General features: G+C 45.7%; 1 protein-coding gene across 2 annotated transcripts in view; it reads left to right on the top strand.

Moving 5' to 3' along the window:
• The window catches only part of ING5 (inhibitor of growth family member 5), a 19,953-nt gene extending 214 nt beyond the window's left edge, over window positions 1-19,739 (top strand). Inside the window, exons 2-8 of one of the 2 annotated variants that reach the window (XM_008049834.1) lie at window positions 1,978-2,049; window positions 4,613-4,779; window positions 7,071-7,182; window positions 7,345-7,438; window positions 14,012-14,147; window positions 14,307-14,368; window positions 16,017-19,739. In XM_008049834.1, the coding sequence (XP_008048025.1) occupies window positions 1,978-2,049; window positions 4,613-4,779; window positions 7,071-7,182; window positions 7,345-7,438; window positions 14,012-14,147; window positions 14,307-14,368; window positions 16,017-16,059 (686 nt within the window). In that variant the 3' untranslated portion in view covers window positions 16,060-19,739. Of the gene's footprint in view, window positions 1-1,977; window positions 2,050-4,612; window positions 4,780-7,070; window positions 7,183-7,344; window positions 7,439-14,011; window positions 14,148-14,306; window positions 14,544-16,016 lie in introns of those variants that run through there. The other variant, XM_008049833.1, reaches the window with a different exon arrangement.
• The last annotated feature ends 3,330 nt before the right edge of the window (window positions 19,740-23,069 follow it).

Raw genomic sequence — 23,069 nt, 5'->3', positions numbered from 1 at the left:
GGCGGCTGCGGGGCGGGGTTTGAGGGATAGGTCCCGCCCCTCCTAGCTCTCGGCCCCGCCCTCTGGGCCCATGCCCTGCAGCCACCGCGGCCCCGCGCGAGTCCCCGCTGTTCAGGACCATGCAGGCGGTGGAACGCACATTTTCTCAGCGCCCTGGTGGGGCTTGGGCCTTGCGCCTTGCGCCTATGCACGCTGTGTCCTGCAGCTATTTCCCGCGCTGGGCCTCTGTGTCTACACCTGCTGGGGTGGGCGTGCTGGCTTGATAAGGCTGCTGAGGGGCGTCTCTTTCCCGCGGGGATTCTCTCGCCGTCACAGGGCTTTTGAGGCTGGAAGGCAGGGATGGTCTGTGTCGTGTCTTCCCTCTTAGGCAGGCATCGTTTACAGGTAGCAGCAGATTGGGTCCTCCTGTGCTTATTTCCCGCACTTTACCGTTGAGGAAATGAGACCAGGAATGGCCGAGAAGCTTGCTCAAGGTCATCCTACTCCTAGAGTGGCAGAACCCACGCGTGAACCCTGACGGAGTGTCCGGGTGGGGACTGACTTGGGGTTACAGCGGTTAGGGTTAGGCTGGGTGGCTTCGGTGTGCCCTTGCGGGGGCATTGCCCTGGGCATCCTCACAGTCACTCAGACCTGGCAGCTCAGGAACCACCTTGGTAGGTGAGCCTCTTGCTCAGAGCTGGAGGCCATGCAGGCACTTAGGGAGGCGGTGGAGGTCCAGCCTTGCCTAGGGGTTTGGCTAATTCTGCCTATTTGCTCTGCTTTTGTGGCGGGGCCTGAGTTCTTGGGGGAGGGGTTCCCAGGTAATAAGGCTGAAGTGGGGAGCATGCATCTCTATCCTGGTTCCCCTCAGTGGGCTTCCAAGGAGGATTTAATGCGTGTGTTTTCATGTGTTGGCACCTGTGTGAAGGCATGGAGAGGTGGCTGCTGCGCTCGCTCTGAGCGCTTGCTGTGTTCAGGCTTGGGTGAGCAGCCAGGAAAGCAGTCACCAGCCCCGTTTTCCTGCAACTCACTATCAGGTGGGGCACATGGATTTTTTTGTTAAGTTCACAGAAGATTAAGGGTCAGAAAGAAACCCAGCAGGTGGGACAGAGCAGAGAGGTTGGGGGAGGGGGTGGGGGTTGGGGCTGGAGGGGTGCTGGCCAGGCCATGGCGGGCCTAAAGGCTGTGCAGGGTGTATGTGCTGCCCTCTAGGTGAGCTAAGGAAGCCTCTGACTTGAAGCAGCAGATTCATAAGATTAGAGAGGGGTTTAAAATGATTGTCTGGCAGCTGTGGAGAGCAGAAGGAGGAGTGGCCTAGACTGAAGGAGGGAGGAGCCCACACAGAAGCCTGCAGACAGGGGGAAGTTAACCTAGACTAGGGGATAGCAGTGCAGATGGGGAAGCAGTGTGGGGGTCTTCTTGGCTGACATACAGTTCAGTATGGTCACCACCAGCCACAGGGACTATTTAAGTAAAATTAAAAATTGAGTTCCTCAGTTGCAGTAGTCCCATTTTCAGTGCTCAATAGCCCCATGTGGCTAGTGGCCACTGTATTTGGCAGCTCAGAGAGAACATTTCTATCCATGTAGAAAGTTCTAGGCAGTATGATCTATGCTACCTGGTGCACTGGATTTCCTGGTAAGGGGAGGGAAGATCAAAGGGGACCCCAGGGTTTTTGGATTGAGCCTTGGAGGATGCAGCTCACTGAAGTGGGGTCATCTAGAGGGTGGGACCTGGTGGAAGAGTCACACCGGCCATCTCCTCTGCTTTTGCTGGTGCCGGTTTCCCTAATTTCTGACAGCTTCTGGTGTGTCCACCTGTTGTCAGTACTTTTTGGTACCTGTCCCTTAAAAAGTAATCTTAATCCTTCTGCTCCTTAAACCTTCACAGAAACAAAGAATGAAGTTGGCTTGTCATTGTAGACTTTAGGTGTAAAATCATGGAGGCAGATTTTTGTCCTGCTACGAAGTACATAGGTTCTGTGTCTTTGCATTTCAGGCATTGAGAACCTTCCCTGTGAACTTCAGAGGAACTTCCAGCTGATGCGAGAGCTAGACCAGAGGACTGAAGGTGGGTCTAGGCCTCTTAATATAGTTGGAGTTGGGTTCTGATAGCAACTCACCAGTGTTGGGGGAGGAAGCAACAGGAGGTTGTGTGGGTGACAGGGTTCTGAGGGGACCTGGTGTAGTGGGGCTGTGGCCTAGGCCTTGGGCATCATATAGTGTCTTGTGATACTTTCAAAATCAAATTTAGGATTGGGCATGTGGCTCTTGCTTGTAATCCCAGCACTTTGAGAGGCTGAGGCAGGAGGATCACTTGAGCCCAGGAGTTCAAGACCAGTCTGGTCAATATAGCAACACTTCATCTCTACAGATTTTTAAAAAATTTCTATTTTAAAAGTGTGTGCATAGTTTAAAAAGGTAGTGCTTTTTGTCTGCTATTAAACTCCCTGTTTCCAAACAACATGTTTTTGTTGCTGTTTCTTATTTCTTGCCAATTTTAGACTTTGTCTATTCCATCTGTTAGGGCAAATGCAGATATCCTTCTTTATTCTCTTTCCCCTCCCCTCCCCATCTTCCTCCCCCAGCTCCTGCTTCCCTCCCCCATTTCTTGGTGTAGTCTGTGAGAATTTGTGGGGAGACTGGTGCTGGGGCTTCCTTGGGGCAGCTGTGTAGGTAGTTTTAAAACTGAGCCTTGCCATGTGCTGTGCATACAGGACCTCTTTTGAATAACTTTGTGCTTTTCTTGGTGTTACTAATTGCCTCATTTTTTGGCTTTGTTTTCCGTTTTCATCCTTCTCTCCCTCACCGCCACAGGCTTTCATTGTGGGCTACTAGTTCCCTGCGCACTTTTACAGAGCCCTCTGTCCTGGAGGCCATTGTCCTGATTGTTTCTAGGCCTGCTGTATAGTTGTTGTCCTGGGGTCTCCCTTCATTCCTCTTCAGTGTGGGATCCTCTTCGCTGGATCTGTATAATTTATTTACTTATTTTTAAATTTTAATTTCTTTTAGACAGGATTTTGTTCTTTTACTCAGGCTGGAGTACAGTGGCACAATCATGGCACGCTGCAGCCTCTAACTCCTTGATATTCCTGCCTCAGCCTCTAAAATAGCTGAGACTACAAGCACGCACCTCCCTGCCTGAGTAATTTTTAAACTTTTTTGTGGAGACAAGGTCTCACTATGTTGCTCAGGCTCCTCTTGAACTCCTGGCCTCAAGCAGTCCTCATCCCTTGGCCTCTCAAAGCGCTGGGATTACAGCATGAGCCATCTTGTCTGGCCTTTCCTGGATCTTAAACATTCTTTCTTTTTTAAAATTTGCTTCCTTGTTTTGGTGGCACCTTTTCTTTATTCATTTTCTGAAAAAAAGGTACATAGAAATGTAAATTTCTTATAAAACTGCATGTTTGAAAATGTGTTTGTTCTAGCCTCATATTCAATTGATAGTTTAGCTGCATATAGAATTCCAAATTGACAGTTATTTTCTCTCAGAATGTTGAAGGCATTGCTGCATTGTCACCTGGCTTCCAAGTTGCTGTGGAGAAATCTGATGCCATTTAGATTCCTGATCCTGTGTGTGTGTGTGTGTGTGTGTGTGTGTGTATTTTTTCTATTCAGAAGCTTTTGGGGTGTTCTCTTTATCCCTGAGGTTTTAAATTTTGTGATGATGTGTTTTGATTTGGGAGAGTTTCCATTCATTGTGCTGGGTACATGTTTTGCATTGGAGTCACTGTGTTTTTTCGCTTAGGTACAACATCTTGACTAAGGAATATAGAAACTTCTTTTACTGTGAAATAAAGCATGCATTCAGGAATAAGTGTAAAACGTTTGTAGATTGCTTAACAAATATTACCAGGTGGAACCTGTTTCCACTACCCAGATGGAGCAATCAAGCCCTCTAGCACCTGAAAGGCTGTGTGACACCCCTCCCCCACCAAGAGGCTACCACCCAAAGTTTGCTAATAATCCTTTTCCATCTTCATCGATGGTTTTCTCACTTCTCTAAACCAAAGCATTAAGAGTTGTGTCTGTGTTAGCCCTTAGTTTTAACAGAATCATACAATATGTTTTCTTTTGTGTCTTGCTTTCTTCACTCAATACCACTTTTTGTGGGATTAATCCACATTGTTATCTGTGGCTGTAGTTCATTCTTTTTGTTGCTAGGTGAATGGACCATGGCTTATCTGTCAATTTTACTGTAACTGGGACGTGGGTATTTTTCTGTTTTCTGCTGTTTTGAATGTTTTCTTATGTCTATCCTGGTGCCTGCGTACTCAGATTTCTTTAGGGTATGTAAAAACAGTAGCATAGTATGCCAGGCTGTAAGTAAGGGTCCACATAATTATTCCTACAGGATGCTTGAGAGTCAAAGAGAGCACTGTGACTACTTGCTGGATAGCAGTCAGAAACTGGACTTTTCTGGGCAAGCTGCCTTGCCATAAAGTCCACATGTGCACATAATACCAGATTTTGCACAGAACAGTTGCACCCACTGGTGCTCTCTCCAGCAGGCATGAGTTCATGTCAGCCCACATTTTTGGCACATCTTGGTGTTGTCAGACTTATTTGTTGCCAGTGTGTGAACATGTATTGGTATCTTGTGCGGGGACTAGCTTTTCACCCATCTCCATCAGATAAGAAGGCGGAGATTGACATCCTGGCTGCAGAGTACATCTCCACAGTGAAGACGCTTTCTCCAGACCAGCGTGTGGAGCACTTACAGAAGATCCAGAGCGCCTATAGCAAGTGCAAGGAGTACAGCGACGACAAGGTGCAGCTGGCCATGCAGACCTATGAGATGGTGAGGAGGCAGGAGGGAGGAGGGGAGGTGGCCCACAGGCTCTTCCCACCAACATTCACAAAGCAAAAGGGAAAGGCCGCTCAAAACCAGGCACAGCCAAGTGGAAGTTTGGCTTTCATAGAGTGATACTTCTAGAGAAAGTACAAATTGGGGATATCTCTCACCTGGGACCATTTCTGTGGATTTTTTTTCTGGACCCTTTTGTTTGTTTATTTGGTTGGAAGAGCAATTTGTTTTTTAATATTTTTTCTGTGTTTGGTTTTGTCAGTTGAGGTAACATTCTAGAATTTGTTTTGTCTCGTTTCCTCTCAGGTCACCTTCACTCAGGGCTCATACTCAAGGAAAACTCAATGCTTATTATGTGGAATTTTGAGGCCCCAAACTGCTAAATCTTTAGACTAAGCAGATTGTTTTCTATAAAGTTAAGTTTCATCAGTTGTCATAAAGACAGTCAAATTTTCTCCCTATTACATATTGAAGTTTAATATTGTAGTTTGGCTGGTTGTGGTGGCTCATGCCTGTAATCCCAGCACTTTAGTAGTTGGAGGCGAGAGGATTGCCTGAGTCCAAGGGTTTGAGATCAGCCTGGGCAACTTGGCAAGATCTCAACTCTACAATAAATTAAAAAAATAGCCAGGTGTAGTGGTGTGTGCCAGTAGTTCCAGCTACTTGGAAGGCTGAGGCGGAAGGATCTCCTGAGTCTAGCAGGTTGAGGTTGAGGTGGCCATGAGCGTGCTGCTGCACTCCAGCATGGACGACAGAGTGAGATCCTGACTCAAAAAAAGATTTTAGTTTATTTCCTGACAAGGTGTTGAGCGTTCCTCTGTGGACTGTGACATTATTGTATTGACCAAATGTCATAAGTTAGTTAGATGAAGGAGAGGAGCTATGGAGTCCTCGTAATTGCTCAGTAGGAACATTTCCTCTTTTAAAAGCAGTGTGGTAATTTATCTTGTTCCTATTGCTTTGACCATATTGTCTTCTATTTCTTTCTTCCAGCTGGTCCTTTTCTGTTTTCTTTTTTGTTTTTCATTATTCTTCTGTTTAAGAACTAATATGTTCTTTATATTTTTTTGATTTTCTTTTTTGAGATGAGGTCTCACTATGTTGTCCAGGCTGGCCACAGACTCCAGGGCTCAACCCAGGCTGGAATGCAGTGACATGTTCATGGCCACTGCAGCCTCGACCTGCTGGGCTCAGGTGTTCCTTCCACCCCAGCTGGAGCAGGAGGATTGTCAAGCAATCCTCCTGCTCCAGCTTTCTGAGCAGCTGGGATTTTGGGTGTGCACTACCACACATGGCCAGATTTTTACATTAGGATTCAAGTCAGGTGCTGGTGGCTCATGCTTGTAATTCCAGCACTTTGGGAGGTTGAGGCGAAAGGATTGCCCAAGCCCAGGGGTTCGAGACAGTCTGGGTAACTTGGCGAGACCTTGTCTCTACAATAGATTAAAAAAAAAGTAGCCAGGTGTGGTGGTACATGTCTGTAATTCCAGCTACTTGGAAGCTGGGGTGGAAGGAGCACCTGAGCCCAGCGGGTCGAGGATGCGGTGGCCATGAACATGTCACTGCATTCCAGCCTGGGTTGACAGTGAGACTCCAACTCTAAAATAAATGAATGAATGAATATATATATATATTCAGTATCAAATGTCTCCATGCCTTATTTCATTTCATTTCACATCTCTGTTTCTCATTAATGCCTGTACTCAAGTTTTTTTCTTTTCTTTTTTTGAGTCGGCTGGAGTGCAGTGGCACACTCATGGCCACCATGGCCTCGACCTGCTGGACTCAGGTGATCCTTCCACCTCAGCCTTCCAAGTAGCTGGAACTACAAGCATGTGCTACCACGCCTGGCTAATTTTTTTTATTTATTGAAAAGACGAGGTCTCACCAAGTTGTCCAGACTAGTCTTGAATCCCTGAGCTTAAGCAGTCCTCTTGGCCTGGCTCCCAAAGTGCTGCCATTACAGGCTTGAGCCACTGTGCCTGGCCTTCATGTTTTTTTCTTAAGTGGAATTTATTCTGCCGAGGTATCAAAGAGTGCAGGAAAAAAAAAAATTCCTTGCATAAATCTTGAAATATTGGGCCTTGTTTTGATAGAGCTTTTGTTAAAAGCAAAATCCTTACATAAATTTTGAAATAGTGGGCCTTGTTTTAATAAAGTTTTTGTTAATTGAAGACTCAATTAATGGGCCAGAAAGTGCTTCCTGGTGGACTTCTCAGTGCAATTGTGATTTCTGAAGGATTTTGTTTTTAACTTTAAAATAAGTCTTTGAACATCCTTTTTAGGTAGACAAACACATTCGAAGGCTCGATGCGGACCTTGCGCGCTTTGAAGCAGATCTGAAGGACAAGATGGAGGGCAGTGATTTCGAAAGCTCCGGAGGAAGAGGGTTAAAAAGCAAGTCTGTTAATTTTTTCTTTATTACTATTAACTATGGAGTTTTGAGGAATTTTGTCAGTAAATGTATTAGGATTATTATAGGTAAATATTATACTTGGCTCAATCTTGTCTTGCTTTAGTGAATTCTATGAAAATAATTTTGGTCTTTATTGTTTTCAGAAGGTCGGGGTCAGAAAGAAAAAAGAGGGTCCCGGGGCCGAGGCAGGAGGACATCAGAAGAAGATACACCAAAGAAAAAGAAACATAAAGGAGGGTAAGAGGCTTCTCCCTCTTTTTCCCAAAAGAACAAACACCATGAGCATTTGTTCAGGATATAGAAAGACCGATGAAGGCTGACCCTAAGTGAATCCCACCATGTGCCAGGTAGAGGTCTAGTTCTTAGTGCTTTACGCCTATAAGCTCATCCTCACAGCAGCCTTTGCAGGGAATGCCGTTGTCACCAGTGTTTCAGTGTCACAGGGACCTGCCCAGGCTTGAGAGCTGCTTCAGTGGAGCCAGGCTTGCGCTCAGAATTTGACTCCAGTTCCTATCCTCTTAGCCACTGGGTGTGCTGCCCCTCAAGTGGCAGGAGGATGGCGAGAGTGTTATTGACAGAGTTCAATGTAAGCCACTCCTTAAGTAGCTGAATTATTATATATCTGTTCATTATTTTATATATAAATATATATTTTACATATATTCATTGTTAAATTGTGACCACATTTATTAAATATACATGTCATTTAACTTGAACTTCTTCAAGATATTTTATTTAAAGCGTTCTCCCACTGACACATGTCCCCCAAGGTATTATAGCTTTGTTTCATGGAAGTGATATTTAGACTAAAGATAAAATGGTAAAATGCCACATAGCTTCTATGGAGATGATTCTGACAGTTAGGAGAAGAGGTCAGAAGAAGGCGTCTTGATTTTTTTTTAAAAAGGGAAAAGTTTCAGTTCTTAAACCTGGTGTTTAAACTTTTATCTTTAAAAAATTTCAACACTTTTGTATTGTAAAGTAATACCCAAGTACAGAAAAGCACACACAACAAGCATAGTTAAATGAATTAATGTAAGGTGAACATCTTTGTAACCTAGTCAGTGACTAACTTTGCTGCTAGTAGTCATTCTATGTGCTCTGTCAAAGTCATACCTCCTTCCTCTACCCCTAAATAAACATGATCCAGATTTCTATACTGTTTATTCCCTCTTGTTTCTTTATAGTTTTATCTCCCAAGTGTGTTCCTAGATACTATACATTATAGTTTAGTCTTGCTGTTTTTTTAACCAAGTTAATTAATAATTTACGTACAATAAAATATTATCATTTTAAGTGTACAGTTTGATGCTTCAGTTTCTTTAAAGTTATAGAAGTGTTCAGGCTTTCTATTATTTTTTTAAGTCAGTTTTGTAATCTGTGTCATTCAAGAAATTTGTCTCATATAAATTGCCAGATTTTTGATATCAAGTTGTTAATAATGTATTATTGTCCTTCAGATGTTATAGGGTCTGTAATGATGACCCTTTTTGCAGTCCTACTACTGATAATTTGTATTTTCTCTCATTTTGTCTTGATTTTTCAGTGAATTTTTAGTTTCATTGAATTTTTTTTTTTTTTACTATGTTCTCTTTTTTGTTTTCTATTGTATTTATTTCTGTTCTTTGTTAGTTCCTTGTACTTATTTTGGATTTACTTTGCTTTTCTTTCTCTAGCTTTTTTGGATCATTGTTTGTTTTTTTTTTTATATCTTCCTTTTTCTAATTACTCTTTTAGTTGTATTCCACAAATTTTGATACATTGTGTTTTTATTTTTATTCTGTTTAACATATTTTAAAATCTTTGGGATTTTTTTCTTTGCCCTATAGCTATTGTAGAAGTGTATTTTTCAATTTCTAAATAGTTCGGGATTTTCTAGATAACTTTCTGATTTTAATTTTTAGTTTAATTTTATTGGGGTCAGAGAACATACTATAATGGAAATCCTCTGAAATCAATTAAAACTTGTGTTAGGACCAGCCTGGGCAACTTGGTGAGACCTCAGCTCTACAATAATTAAAAAAAAAAAAAAATTAACCAGGTGTGGTGGCACGTGCCTGTAGTTCCAGCTACTTGGAAGGCTGAGGTGGAAGGATCACCTGAGGCCAGCAGGTCGAGGCTACAGTGGCCATGAGCGTGCTACTGCACCCCAGCCTAGGTGACAGTGAGACTTCAACTCAAAAAGAAAAAGAAAAGAAAAACAAAACTTGTGTTAGGACCCAGTGTATTATCTGTCTTGCTGAATGTTCCATGTGCTCTTGAAATGAATGTGTATTTTACTGTTGTTGGGTAGAATGTTCTATGCATTTCAATTAGATAACTTGGTTGATAGTGTTGCTTAAGTCTTCTGTGTCCTCACTGATATTCTGCTTATCCTATCAGTTACTGAGAGAGGAGTGTTAAAGTCTCCAACTCTAGTTTTGGGTTTGTCTATTTCATCTTTCAGTTCTGTAAGTTCTTCAGTTTTCGCTTTATATATTTTGAAGTTCTGTTGTTTGATACATACATATTTAGGGTATTTTTTTTACTCCTTTGTTATTATGAAATGTCTCTCTTTATTCCTTGTAATATTTGTTATTTTGAAGTCTACTCTGTCTGCTATTAATATTAATGTAACCACTCTAGGTGTTAACAATATGAGTTTTAGCATGGTATATCTCTTTACTTTTTTATCCTTTCAACATGTTTGTATTTTTGTATTTAGAAGGGTTTCTTGTAGGCAGCAAATAGTTGAGTCATGTTTTTTATCTAGTTTGACAATCTCTGCCTTTTCATTGCAATATTTGGACCTTTCACATTTAATGTAATTAATGATGTGACTGGATTTAGATTTACCATCTTGCTATTAGTTTTCTGTTTGTCTCTTCTGTTCTTTTTGACTAATTGAGTAATTTTTTTAGTACTGTTGTCTTATTAGCTAAGCTTCTTTGCTTTGTTTAAGGATTGTTCTGGTGTATACACTGTTCCATTAACTTACCATGATGAACTTCAAATATTATACTCTTTCATGTTTCTTGTAAGATCCTACATAAGTACTCTTTCATTTCTTGCCTCCTGTCCTTTGTGCTACTGTCATTTATTTTACTTCTGCATATAAGCCTTACCTTTTACTTTAGGTGTAAACCATTGATTATCTTAAGCAGATTTTAAAATATGCTTATATGTGGAATCTAAAAATGTTGAACTTACAGAAATAGAGAGTAGAATGATGATCAGGTGCTGGTGTGGTTGGGAGATGTTAGTTAAAGGATACAAAATTTAAGTTAGATAGGAGGAATGAGTTCAAGAGATCTATGGTACAACATGTGATTACAGCTGATAGCAATGTATTATGTTTTGGAAAATGAGTCAATTTTAAGTGTTCTCACCACAAAAGTCACCCCATATATAGTTATATATATTTGCCATTTCTGGTGGCCTTCATTTCCTTATGTAGATGCAGATTTCTGTGTGGTGTCATTTCTCCTCTGCCTGAAGAACTTTTTCATTTTTTTTTTTTTTTATAGTACAGGTATACAGGTATACTGATAGTGATGAATCCCCTTAGTTTTTGTTTCCTTGATAATACCTTTATTTCACTGGATATAGAATTTTAGGTTGACCTTTGTTTTTTCTTTTATCACTAAAGATTTCTCTAATTCTGTCTTACATTGATTCTGATGAGAAATTAGTGATAATTATTATCTTTATTTTGCTTCTTCTAAGATTTCTCTTTATTTTTTTTCATTGTCAGACAAGTAATGTGCTGACATCGTAAAAAGGTTTGAGGGTGACACATCTTAAATATGGTGCATGAATACCCAATCATCTTGCTTATAATCTACAAAAGTACCAGATTTCTCTTTATCACTGTTTTTTAGAAACTTGATTATGATGTGTCCTGGTATGAGTTTTTGGTTTTTTTCCCTACTTTGTGCCAGTCTCCCTTCTGAGTACTTATCCTTATAAGAATGCCATGAAGCTAGGGGGTGGTGGCACACACCTCCTAGTAATGTTGCAGCATCAGGCTGCCCTGCTTCGAGGCAGGTTCTGTTTCCGTGTTGGGGACCTGGGAAGGTACTCTGTCATGTCCCCATGACCTGGTGTCTTTAGGCTTACTTACCACCAGGGCTGAGAGGCCTTCCTGGAGTGCAGTATTCCCAGACCACAGAGATGTTGTGTCCCATCTGAGCTATAAACTGAGGTTGCCTCTCATATTGTTGCTGCCCCAGGGCCCTGCTCTCTGGGAAGGCAGAACCTATGTGTACAGACAGAGGAGGCAATGCCGCCTGCGACCCTTGAAATCCCAAAGCTTGGACAGGCAGTCAGCCTCCTGCTGGGATCTTTCTGGGGTGCCAGGGGAAGCCATTGAGGGGTTAGGCATGGAGGGGCTCCCTGGTACTGCCTGGTAAGGGATGCCCCCCACGCCCAGGGGAATTAGCATGGAGCCTCTTGTGGCCAGGAGGGCTAAGGTAAGTCAGTGAGCAGCCCCAGGGATGGGCTCCCTGGGACCTCCTGACTGATTCCCTCTGGGGTTGGTGGCAGCACCCACTGGCACATGTGCTCCCTCAGGTGAGACTGGAGAGGCAAGTAAGGCCACCATGCTGCTGAGACCTCCACACTGGCCTCAGCTCCTGAGGTGTCCTTGCTGAGTGGTTTTCGTAGTCCCTCTGGCCCTCTCCCACTGCCTGGATCTGACTGGTACGCTTGAACCTAGTGATTCTGGCAGATGCAGGCAAGAGGCAGTTCTGGGGTGTGGGAGTTCAGTCAGGCTTTGTAGGCACAGCACACAGAGGCACTGAAACGGAGTGAGTGCAGAAGAGGAGGACGTCACAGAGAGTTCAGGGGGTTTGCTGGTGGTGGTCAAGAGGATGCTGCACTGAGGATCCAAGGGCAGAAGGGGATGCGAGGAGACCACAGATGGGCAGGACGGAATCCAGCAGGTGGATGAGATGCAGAATGTCACATACCGTTCTCAGAGGAGGAGCCTGAAGACTGCTCGTGACTGTTGGTTGAAAGCAGTGTTGGCAGAGCACCTGAACTTGAACAATTTTTTGTTACATTTATAGATTTTGGATATAACAAGAAAGCTGCGTCTATTCTGAGAGAGAGTGAGAGAGAGAAGAGAGAGAGAAGAGAGAGAGAGATGGAGCAGAAGAGCAGATTACCTGCAAAAGAGAGAGGCAGACAGGCCTTGGAGCCCTCTTGGGTGGCACTGGTGCCAGAGGGCAGTGGGGTGGCTGGTGTGACACTGAGCCTGAATGTGTGTTTGCATGTGTGTATGTATATAATTACAAAGGTGTAGAAAAGCTTGAGCAGGTATGCAAGAAAACGGTGAGCGTTGATTCCCTCTGGGACCCAGACTTCTGCTGTTCATTTTACCCTGCTCACGACTGTATCTTGTCTTCCCATGGTCCACATTCCTCATGCGTCCTGTGCGCTCTCTCTCTCTCTCTCTCTCTCTCTCAGTCTGTGTGTATGTATGTATTTATTTATTTTGAGTTAGAGTCTCACTCTGTTGCCCAGGCTGGAGTGCAGTAGTACAATCATGACTCACCATAGCCTCAAACTGCTGAGCTCAGGTCATCCTCTCACCTCAGCCTTTTGAGTAGCTGGGACTACAGATATGTGCCACCAAGCCTGGCTAATTTTTTTTTTTTTTTTTTTTTTGTAGAGACGAGATCTCACTATATTGCCTAGGCTGGTCTCAAACTCCTGGGCTCAAGCAGTCCTTTTGCCTCGGCCTCGCAAAGTATTGGGATTACAGGCATGAGCCACTTCACCCAGCCTGGCTTTGCCATTTTCTTACTGTGGCATTGGGCACGTCCCTCTACCTCTCTAAACCTCAGAGGAGGAGTGACTAGGACGTCGTGTGGTCTGAAGTGGCTCCGCTGCCAGGTGGGCAGCTGGGCGGGTGGTGGTGGGCCCCAGGGAGGGTGAGGGGAGCTGTCAGTTTTGTGAGTTTTGGGGCAGAGATGCCTGAGTAGGGGTGTGGTGGGCTTGGGCATGGGACACACTGGTGGGTCTCATGGGAGGAGAGTGCAACCGTCCTGGTTATGGGAGAGCTATCGACTGTGTGGACCACTCTGGCACTTGGTGAGTCTGGGTGGGATGCAGGCAGGTTTCTCTTAGATGTCAGCTGTCTGCTGGTGGGTGGTGATGTGTGCTTGCCCTGGAGGGGGCAGGAGGCCTGGAGGGATGGCAAGATGGGAGGGGTGGCCAGAAGCCTCACAGAGGTTCAGGGGTCAGTCCTGTCTGGGAGAAGAGACTCAGACAAGGGTGGACTCATGTCCCCAGAGTAGGACAGGACCCTTGATCTTTTGTGGTGAGTGTTGCACTTTACAGCCTTTCAGACATCTTCTGTGCCCCATGTCCTCATCTGGGTCTGTGTGGTGGTGGTGGGGGTATATCTCCATCCCTCTGCTGCCCGTTCTTGTTGTTTCTAGATTTTTGTGGTTAATCATATTCTAGTGAAATCTTTTCAGCTAATAATTTGTTCACATCTTGACTTATTTTCTTACTGTAAATTCTTAGAAGAACATTACTTGATAAGAGGAGTTATTGAGGTTTTGATTGACAATGTGTGATTCAGGAAGAAAACACCCATGAAGTACATACTCAGTGCATGTCTTCAGTCACAGGCCCTGGAGTTGCATCCATTTCTAACGGTAATAACAATGGAAGCAAGTTATTTGTTATCAGTAGCTCAGCACATGTTACAGATTTTCCCCTTGAAAAATAATCATCTTCATAGTTATGGGGTCGACACTGCCTCACTTCCTGCCGTGGCCTTCAGCACTGCCTGTCCTGCCCGCCCCTCCCCCACCTTAGGTCTGAGTTCACCGACGCCATCCTGTCTGTGCATCCCTCCGATGTGCTGGACATGCCAGTGGATCCAAATGAGCCCACATACTGCCTGTGCCACCAGGTCTCCTATGGGGAGATGATCGGCTGCGACAATCCAGACGTGAGTGTCACAGGCATCACAGACAGTCTGGCCTGTGGGACACACATGCCCTGCGGTAGGGTCTTGTAGGGGGTAGGGCTCAGGGGCATTGGCATTTCCCTGTGTTTCACATAGAGAATACAAGAGGTGTTAACTGTGGCTTTTCTCTTTACTTGGCAGTGTCCGATTGAGTGGTTTCACTTTGCCTGTGTGGATCTTACCACGAAACCCAAAGGAAAATGGTCAGTATGGGGGTGCTGGGTCCATTTTCTCCCAACCTGTTGGACGCTGTGCCTCTGGCCTACCTATTGCTGGGATCTGGGCTGTGCAGCTGGTGCTGAGTGGCAACAGCTGGGCTTAGCCAGATCCAGTAGGTATGCATACACTTGAAGCCTCAGGAGCAGGTCCATTTGTCTGGCGGCTGTGGGTGTGGCTGTGTGTGCCTGCCTGCCACTGCAGCATCAGTGCTGGTTCCTGGGACTGAGCTCAGAGAGGGATATCTACTGCCCATCTCACCAGGGACACATAGTTATTATGTTTGTATAATATCCACATTCGTATCTTTCTACAGAACAACCATCCTGACTCTTTTGAATAAGGTGGAGGTCATGTTAAATGAGAAATGAGAGGTTCTTGTCCCCTAGGGAAATTTGAGGAAAGATGAAGAGTGTGGGAACTGATGGCACTGAAGCCAGCTCTCCTGACTGGGTCTCTGTTAGTGAGAAGTAGAGCAGGAGGACATGAGCAATTTCTCTTCTTGATCCTTGTATTCAGTTGGCAACAATGACTTTTTGTATTTTTATTCCTAAGATTTCATTTAAATAAAAACCTGGCTTTTCCAGCCTGGATAACTTGGTGAGGCCTCATCTCTACAAAAAATAAAAAAATTAGCCAAGCATGGTGGCATCCACCTGTAGTGCACTCCAGAAGGCTGAAGTGGGAGGATACACCTGAGCCCTGTGGTAAGCTGTGATCGTGCCACTGCACTCCAGCCTGGGTGACTGAGACCCTGACTCAAAAAAAAAAACCCCAAACTGGCTTTGTTTACCTGTGCTGAAAATGGATATGTGTTCTGACAATAGGATTTGTAGGATTTATCTTTTTGTGTAGCTAGTACCCAGAGTTATCCTTGGGTCTTTGGTGCGAGGACTGCAGAGGGAAAGGAGGGATGGACACCATGTCTCAGGGGCTGGTCTACCTCATGATGTCACATGATGTTGACATAAGCCACCTTGTTACGGGCACAGATGACACTGCCCCTTGCCCCACACTGTGTATGCCACAGGACAGTGCACCTGGAGTTTTGAGAAGGAACACAGAGGCTATTAGGGCAGAGGTCCCCAGCGGGTCCAGGCCCATGCCTGGGGGGATGTGGAATTTGCTGTCACATGCGAGTCTCTTGTGTGGGGAATCTCCTGGGATGTCCCTTTGTGTTGTGAGTGGCATGTTCAGGAGACCCTTGTGTCTGAGGCTCTGGAACTTGCTTGTCCCAGAATCACCAGGAAACGCTTGGGAAACATGCAGAGTCCAGGGCCTGGTACAGGGGTTTTGGGCCTGGGGTCCAAGGCCCTCTAGCCCCACAGACTCCAGCCACAGTGGACACCAGCAACTCTGTTATCTGCTAGGGAAGGATGATTAACTTGGTCAGGAGGAATGTGCATGTGTGAAAATACTTTTGCTCATTGATGTGTGTCTGTTAACTTTAAAATAGACAGACTAAATAGAGCATCCACATAGTAGTGTTTTCCTGATGGGAGAGCCATACCCTTGCTCTGTGTACATCTCTGGTGGCCCTTTCTCAGCAGAGTCCAGCAGCCCTGGGAGATGCTGGGCACCTTGCATGCTGGTGGCAATGACACAAAGGGCCTCACTGTGCCTTTCTTATCACAGGTTCTGTCCACGGTGCGTCCAGGAAAAGAGGAAGAAGAAGTGAGGAGGAACTGTATGCCCAGATCAGAAGAGCAAGTTAATATATTCCTTCATTCATGTTGCAATATTTCCTTTCATTTTAAAACTACCTTGTTCAATTGATATTTAATAACTCAATGGCCAGTTATGATTCTGGATGTTTCCTAAAACAAACTACCGAACCCTGTTTGTGCAGAGGAGCAATCTCACAGGGACTTGTCACCATGACTATATTGTGACTTTTTATAGGACTCCCCCCAGCATTAGCGTGGCAGTCACCAAACGAGCCTGAGTGAACTTAAGCTCGGGTGCCAGACCAAGCACATGGGTGGGGTGGAGACATTTTAACCTGGTACACCGCCACCACTTTGTAGCTAGAGGTGTCACCCTTATGTAGTCTGTTTGTAGTTTTCTAGAACTGTTTGGTATAGCACGGGCTCCACACACCCCAAGACCACTGAAGCACATCTGTCACTATGAGGCACGTGTGAGGTCCAGCTCAGTGACAGCCAAGAGTCTCCTTCACTCTCAGTTCTACTTTGATTCTGGCCTCCGTGGACTCTTGGTAAGGATGCCTCTGACATTCCTGGAGGGCCTGGGGGTTCTTCCCAGGAGGACATGGCCTCTGCTTCACTGTGCACTGCCTTTTTAGTTTGGACTTCAGTCCTCCCTTGGGGGACTCACATCCTAGAGTAAACAGCCCTTCATTAGCAAACAGGCTGTCGGTTCCGTGACCAGCATCGACAAGGGACAGCGTAACAGCTGGGCGGATGTTGCGTTTCTCTGGGAATTCCTAACGTTTTTACTGTGAAGATGAAATTCTTATAATAGCATGAAGATTGTGGGTCTGTGTGTCTGTGAAGTGTGTCCAGTCCACTCAGAGCTGAGTATACCCTGCTCGTGTTGCGCATTGCCGGGCCAGCAGCTGATGTCCAAGGGGACTTCCTGTGATGTGGTATGATTTGTGAATTTGTTGTGCCGCGTAGCAGTTCTGGAATGAAGCTAGGAAACTAGAGTGTACTTCTTGTTAATCAGCATTCACCAAACCGATTTTGAACTGTCTTTTTGTAATAGTTGGGGAAGAATGCATACATTTGGTCTGTTGAGATCCATTTGTGATGGTACCTAAAATGTGACTCCCACAAGCATCCTCGGCTCTGGGAAACCCTCTTGCATGCATTTAGAGGAGGGAGAGGATTCCAGAAGAACGAAGGAAAGCCTGTTTCTGTCCCCACATCAGAGAAAGAAATCTATGAGGGAACTGAGACATGAAATTCCCATTAAGAAAAGTCTCATTTTCTTTATGAAGAGGGTCATCCGGAATGATGGACTCATTTTCTTCTGATAGCTGCATTTGTAGTATGTTTTCCTCCTGTTTTCTAAAGTTTCAATGAGGAGAGGAAAAAAAGCAGAAAGGAACTTGAGAAGCTCTGTGTCTCAGACAGGGCTACCCCCTGCAAGAAGCTCATTCAGTGAATAAGAACCAGAACATCAAAGAACAGTCCTGGTCAGGATGTTGTCTAACTCCATGATTCCCAGCCATCCCTAGACCATACAGGATGTTTCTAGACTGCCTGTCCTTCCAGGGAGTCAGCTGAGGAGCAGGACCTGCTCTCAGATGCCTGCCAGTGGGGTTACTGGGTGCATGCTGGCCCTGCTGAGGCAGCAGGTGCTGGGCAGATATAGGTGGATAGTCGGCAGCTGCTATAGCTCGCCTGGAGGAGCTTCCTGAGAGCCGATGACTTCCTCAGAAGGGAGAAGGCCCCACTAGCTTTAGAGAGCTAGCTGGCCACCCTGCTTCACACACCCCTCAGTCTCAGCATGGCCGGGAAACTAGAGATGTGTTGTTGTTTAGTAACTTAGCTTTCTGTGAACATAGGTATTTAAAGGTAATGGAGAATAAACTGTGGGGAAAAATATTCTCATTCTTTCACCATTTTTTGTGGAGAGGGGAGTTTGTAATAAGGCAATGCCTGATGATTGTTTAGATGCTAATTTAATATTTTTGCTTTACCTGGAACTGTTCAGACTTGCTTTTATCACTGGAAATAACTAGTGTGTGTTGATGTAGGTTTTTGAGGGTTGAGTAGGGTTTGACTGGCATCTGGCTTCCTGAAGCTTTGCTGCCTCCCCAGAAAGATGACTGCTTCTTTGTGGGAAGCTTTCATTTAATATGTGATGATGTCACCCTGCTTGTCACTGTGTACCATCCCATGTATTGACTTTTGATCTTTTTTATTTAAGTTTCTGTGTGTACTGTTTTTAGTGTTTATTTTTGCCAGTTACAATAATATCACCAAAATAATATGTGTATAGCTTTGAGAAAACACAAGCAGAATAGGACAGTTCCTTGGGACAAAGTTTGGATCCTGACTGAATGCCTCTCTTGACTGTCTGCTCACAGGAGAGACATTCAGAAGTGGCTGTTTAGTTCAAAAAGAATGTCATTTCATCTGGCCTGGCGTCCACCCTGCAGGGATGGCAAGCCGTGCTGCTTGTACCATTCAAGTGCCACTCTGGAAGGCTTGGCTGCCTTCTTCCTAGGGGTGATTCAGGGGAGTCATCTAAGACCAGACCCCCCTCCACACCTGTCTGGCTTCAGACATGTCCCTTGGATTGAGGGCATCTGGGCAGGTCGCGGCTGGTCACTCTAGCAGCTTTATCTGAGCCAAGGGTGTGAGTCCCTCCATGGCTGTGAGATTTACTTGTAAGGGAAAAAGTGTTTTGCTCAGAGAAGAAGCAAAATCATTTTTCATGTTATCAGTGCTACATTATAAGTCAGCAATTTGTGGAAATCCTCTCGTTTTCCTTTAGAAAAAGGAATGCTGCCTTTTAAAAAAAAGTTTGTTAAACTGAGCCCCAAATCTGTGAGTGTGCTTGTGGTGCTGCTGGCTGGGACACAGACACTAAGCTGAGGCCTGCGTGACTCACTGAACAGCAGCTGTCTGTCCACCTCTTGCCAGTCAGAGCCCCTGGACAGGTGCACTTGAGGCCAGTACTGGCCAGGACCATGGGGCCAAGTGTCTTCCAGTCTGCCTGGGGCAGTGAGAAACAGCTGTGTGGGCCAGTGGCAGTGGTGGGAGGGTTTGTTGGAATGGATGGGGACAGTGGCCAGCTCTGTCTCACTCCTGTCCCATGGCCACACCACACTTGAATCCTGACCCGTCACTGGGAGACCTGACTGGGGCTTCTTTGAGCAATAACGCTGCCCAAGAGCAGCTTCCCACATGACCACAGAGCCAAGGGTCTGCCCTGTCCTGGGACTTGGAGGTTAGGTCTCCATGGTTTAGCATCACACAATGAGGGATATTTATTATGGGCATTGAAGATTTAAGATTTTCCTAAATTTTTAGTGAACAGTGATTGGCCTTCATTACCTGTGCTGAGAGGAATTTTAAAGCAAGGGAAGTGTAAGAAAAAATGTTCTCATTCAGGAGAGAGTTTTATCGAAGTTTCTTTCTTCCTATGTATGTATTTTGTGGTGTTCACCTTTAACCACATTTCATCCAAAAAGATGATGCAGCTTTAACATGAATGTTACATTTTATTTTCAAGGAATTATTATCTATGTTCCCTTTGTAAAGGAAAGATAATATTGTAAATCTTTTTATTAAATAATGTAAAGATGTATATCTGTATTTTTGGATCATGTTATAGATTATGGATATATTGTTTTAATAAATAAAATATTTTTTGGAACAAACACTTGAAAGTGCATCATTTCAGGAAATGAGTATAATTTCAGCATTGTGTTCAGAGGGATCTTAAATTGAATTTTAAAGGGGATGTGCAGTGAGTGAGAAGAGAGTGGTTAGGGGAGCTTGCTGGCCATGGGACTGGATGGCACCCTGTGCTTCACTGTAGCTGGGTGCTCTTGAAAGCCAGTGGCCAGCACTGGGTCTCTGCTATGTTGTAGCATCTATAGTTGATTCCCAAGCTCACAAGACAGATGTGTGTGTAAATGAGAAGGCTATGGGTTGCTTTATGCAAGTGTGCCATGCTTTCTCTGGAGCGGAGTGACAGTCTTCTGAGACTTTTATGGGTGTGGAGATCCCTTTGGAAGCTGTCCTCGTGTGGGCTGCCATCACAAAATACCACAGACTGGGGCGCTTAACAGAAACTTATTTCTCATAGTTCTGGAGGTTGGAAGTCTAAGATCAAGGTTCTGGTGGTGCTGGTACCTGCTGAGGGCTCTTCCCTTGAATTGCAAACAGCCACCTTCTCGCTGTGTGACAGGGAGGGAGAGGGAGCTCTCTGGTATCTCTTCTTATATGGACAGTAGTCCTATCTAATCAGGGCCCTACCCATATGAACTCCTTTAGCCTTATCTGCCTCTTTTGAGGTATATTCTTCTCCAAATACAGTAACATTGTATGAATCTTGGGGGACACAAACATAACAGGAGCTGACTGGTCTCAAGACATTCCCATGAGCAGCATTAACAGAGTCCAGAAAGAACTTGGTCACCATAATGGAGAGTCAGCCTCTTCCCTGGCTTGCCAGGTGAAAACCAATCCACAGATCCAGGATCCTTGCTGAAAGAGGAGGCTGAGATGCTGGAAGAAGGGCTCTGTAACACTGCCATCAACATGCACTGTTTTTCTCCTAGGCTTCTCCAAGGGTATCTGCAGCCTTTGCTAGGGTGACTGCCCTGGGAAAAAGAAAAAAACAAAACAAAACAGAAGTTCTTTTCAGGGGTTGGGTTGTGTGGTAGTCTACTTATTCTGAATTGTTACTAATCCCAGGGATACAAGATGCCACTGGCCCATTACTCAGAGTGAGGATGTGTGTTGTCAGGTGGTAAGTGGGCCCACAGACACCTCTTGGTTGTCATTCCAATTCCTAGATGTAGAATTCAAACATATATTTGGCAACAGGCAAGCTCCCATGCTGACTGACCTGTAGAGCAAGGGCCACATAGTGAGAAAGGCCAGGAGGAGGTCTTAGGAGCCTCCTCTCCCTACAGAGTATTAGTCAAAGGCAAGAGGCATCCTTGACTTGGAAGATACAGGGCTGATGTGCTCAACACCTCCTGCTTGAAGAGGATAGCCAGACCTTGGGGATGTGATTTATGGAAGACGGGTGATGCTTCCACTGCAGCTGCTGCTCCACCGAGGGTGTGGTTACTAGGACACACCCCCACTCTCCCCGTATGTGGCATGCAGCTATTGACCTGTCAGATGTTTGCTTTCTCTGTGCCAATTAGAAAGTATCCCCCCTAGCCGGGCTCAGTGGCTCAGCCTGTAATTCCGCGCCTTTGGGAGGCTGAGGTGAGTGGATTGCCTGAGCCCACGGGTTCGAGACCCGCCTGGGCAACTTGGTGAGACCTCATCTCTACAATAATTCAAAAAATGAGCCGGGTGTGTAGCGCACGCCTGTAGTTCCAGCTACTTGGAAGGCTGAGGTGGAAGGATTGCCGGAGCCCAGCAGGTCGAGGCTGCGGTGGCCGGGAGCGGCCACTGCACTCCAGTCTGGGTGACAGAGTGAGACTCCAACTCAAAAAAAAAAAAAGAAAGTATCCCCCAAATTTGTTTGTTGTTACTTGGTGAAGTCTTCACCTCCCGTACACTCTCCCAGATGTGTCTTAGGGCTTTGTGAACACTCTTGGTCTCTGCTCTAATTTGGTCAAAAATCTTTATCTTGACATCCCACAGGACATCCCTTTAGTCTCCATCACTGATGACATATGGAATTGGGTGAACTGAAGTAAGTATCGGAGATGCCTCAGCAAGAACCAGGGGGGCTTAGCCAGGTGCGGTGGCTCACTCCTATAATTCCAGAACTTTGGGAGGCAGAGGCAAGAGGATTGCCTGAGCCAGGGGGTTTGAGACCAGCCTGGGCAACTTGGCAAGAACTCATCTCTACAATTAATAAAAAAATAAGCCAGGTGTGATGGCACATACCTGTAGTTCCAGCTACTTGGAAGGCTGAGGCAGAAGGATTGCCTGAGTCCAGTAGGTCGAAGCTGCGGTGGCTGTGAGGGTGCCACTGCCTGGGCGACAGAGTGAGACTACAACTCAAAAAAAAAAAAAAAACCAATGGGCCAGAGGCTGGGAGATAAGCCTTACTCTGGATACCGGTTATGGTATCAGAGAAGCGGAAACCACCGACCTAGCCATTTAATTTAGGGTATAAAGGGCTGAAAAAGCAAAAAAGGAACACTGAGGCAACAATAATTGCAGGAAGCAGCTACCACCCCTAACTTAAGTCTAGGGGACAAAGGTAGGAAAAAGGGTTCCATGTGGAGTTAGAAGCTTGGAAGGGGGCATCGCTGAGGATTCAGGACGCAGGAGACTTGCTACTTGGCTGATCCCAGTGCCTTAGAGGAGCTCCCATAAGGTGTCCCGCAGAGCTGGGATTCCTCTACCTGAGGAGTGGGTGTTATGTGATTGGTTTAAGGAGCTCAGGGAAGGCAGGGCTCTATTAAGCTGGGACTCAGCCTCTGAGGAGGTCAGCTCTTCTGAGTTTCCCTCACTTGAGTCCCAGACCTGGGTTTTTTGTTTAGGAATATTTTTGTTAAGCTATTTGGCATGATGCTCTTTGAGCTTTGAAGGGTTCAGCCTCCGCCGGTCGTTTTTTTCACTACCTGTAGAGATGTCTGCCTGATGGGCCAGGTCAATGGTGAGCCACAGACCGGTGGGGGGAGCCACCCTCGGGGCTCCACAGGACTCGAGAGTGGGCATTTACCCTCCTGTCCCAGTTGGGGTGGACGCGGTAGGACCTCGGGAATGGGCTCGTAAAGAGGGTGTACTGAGATCCCTGCTGGACAGTGCCAACCAAGGGTAAAAGCCAAGCTGTCCCTGTTTGGGACCCTCCTGCGCCGAAGGGGGAAGAGGGAGGAGCTGAAGGCGCACAGGGTGTAGCTTGTAGGGCGGAACCTATGGGTACACGGAGCGGGGCCTACAGGACCGGGTGGGGCCTGGAGGCGCAGGGGCGGGACCGGGAGGGTTCCTGTGCGCAGGCGCCGTCTCACCCCGCCTACTCTGGCTGGGCTGCGCAGAGCCGGCGGCGGCCGCTGTACCCCAGAATGGGGAC

This window comes from Carlito syrichta, unplaced genomic scaffold (assembly GCF_000164805.1).
Source record: "Carlito syrichta isolate Samal-C Ts95f unplaced genomic scaffold, Tarsius_syrichta-2.0.1 Scaffold138451, whole genome shotgun sequence".
Taxonomy (NCBI): Eukaryota; Metazoa; Chordata; class Mammalia; order Primates; family Tarsiidae; genus Carlito; species Carlito syrichta.
Note: the sequence above shows the minus strand (reverse complement) of the source record. Positions and strands in the feature narration are given on the sequence as shown.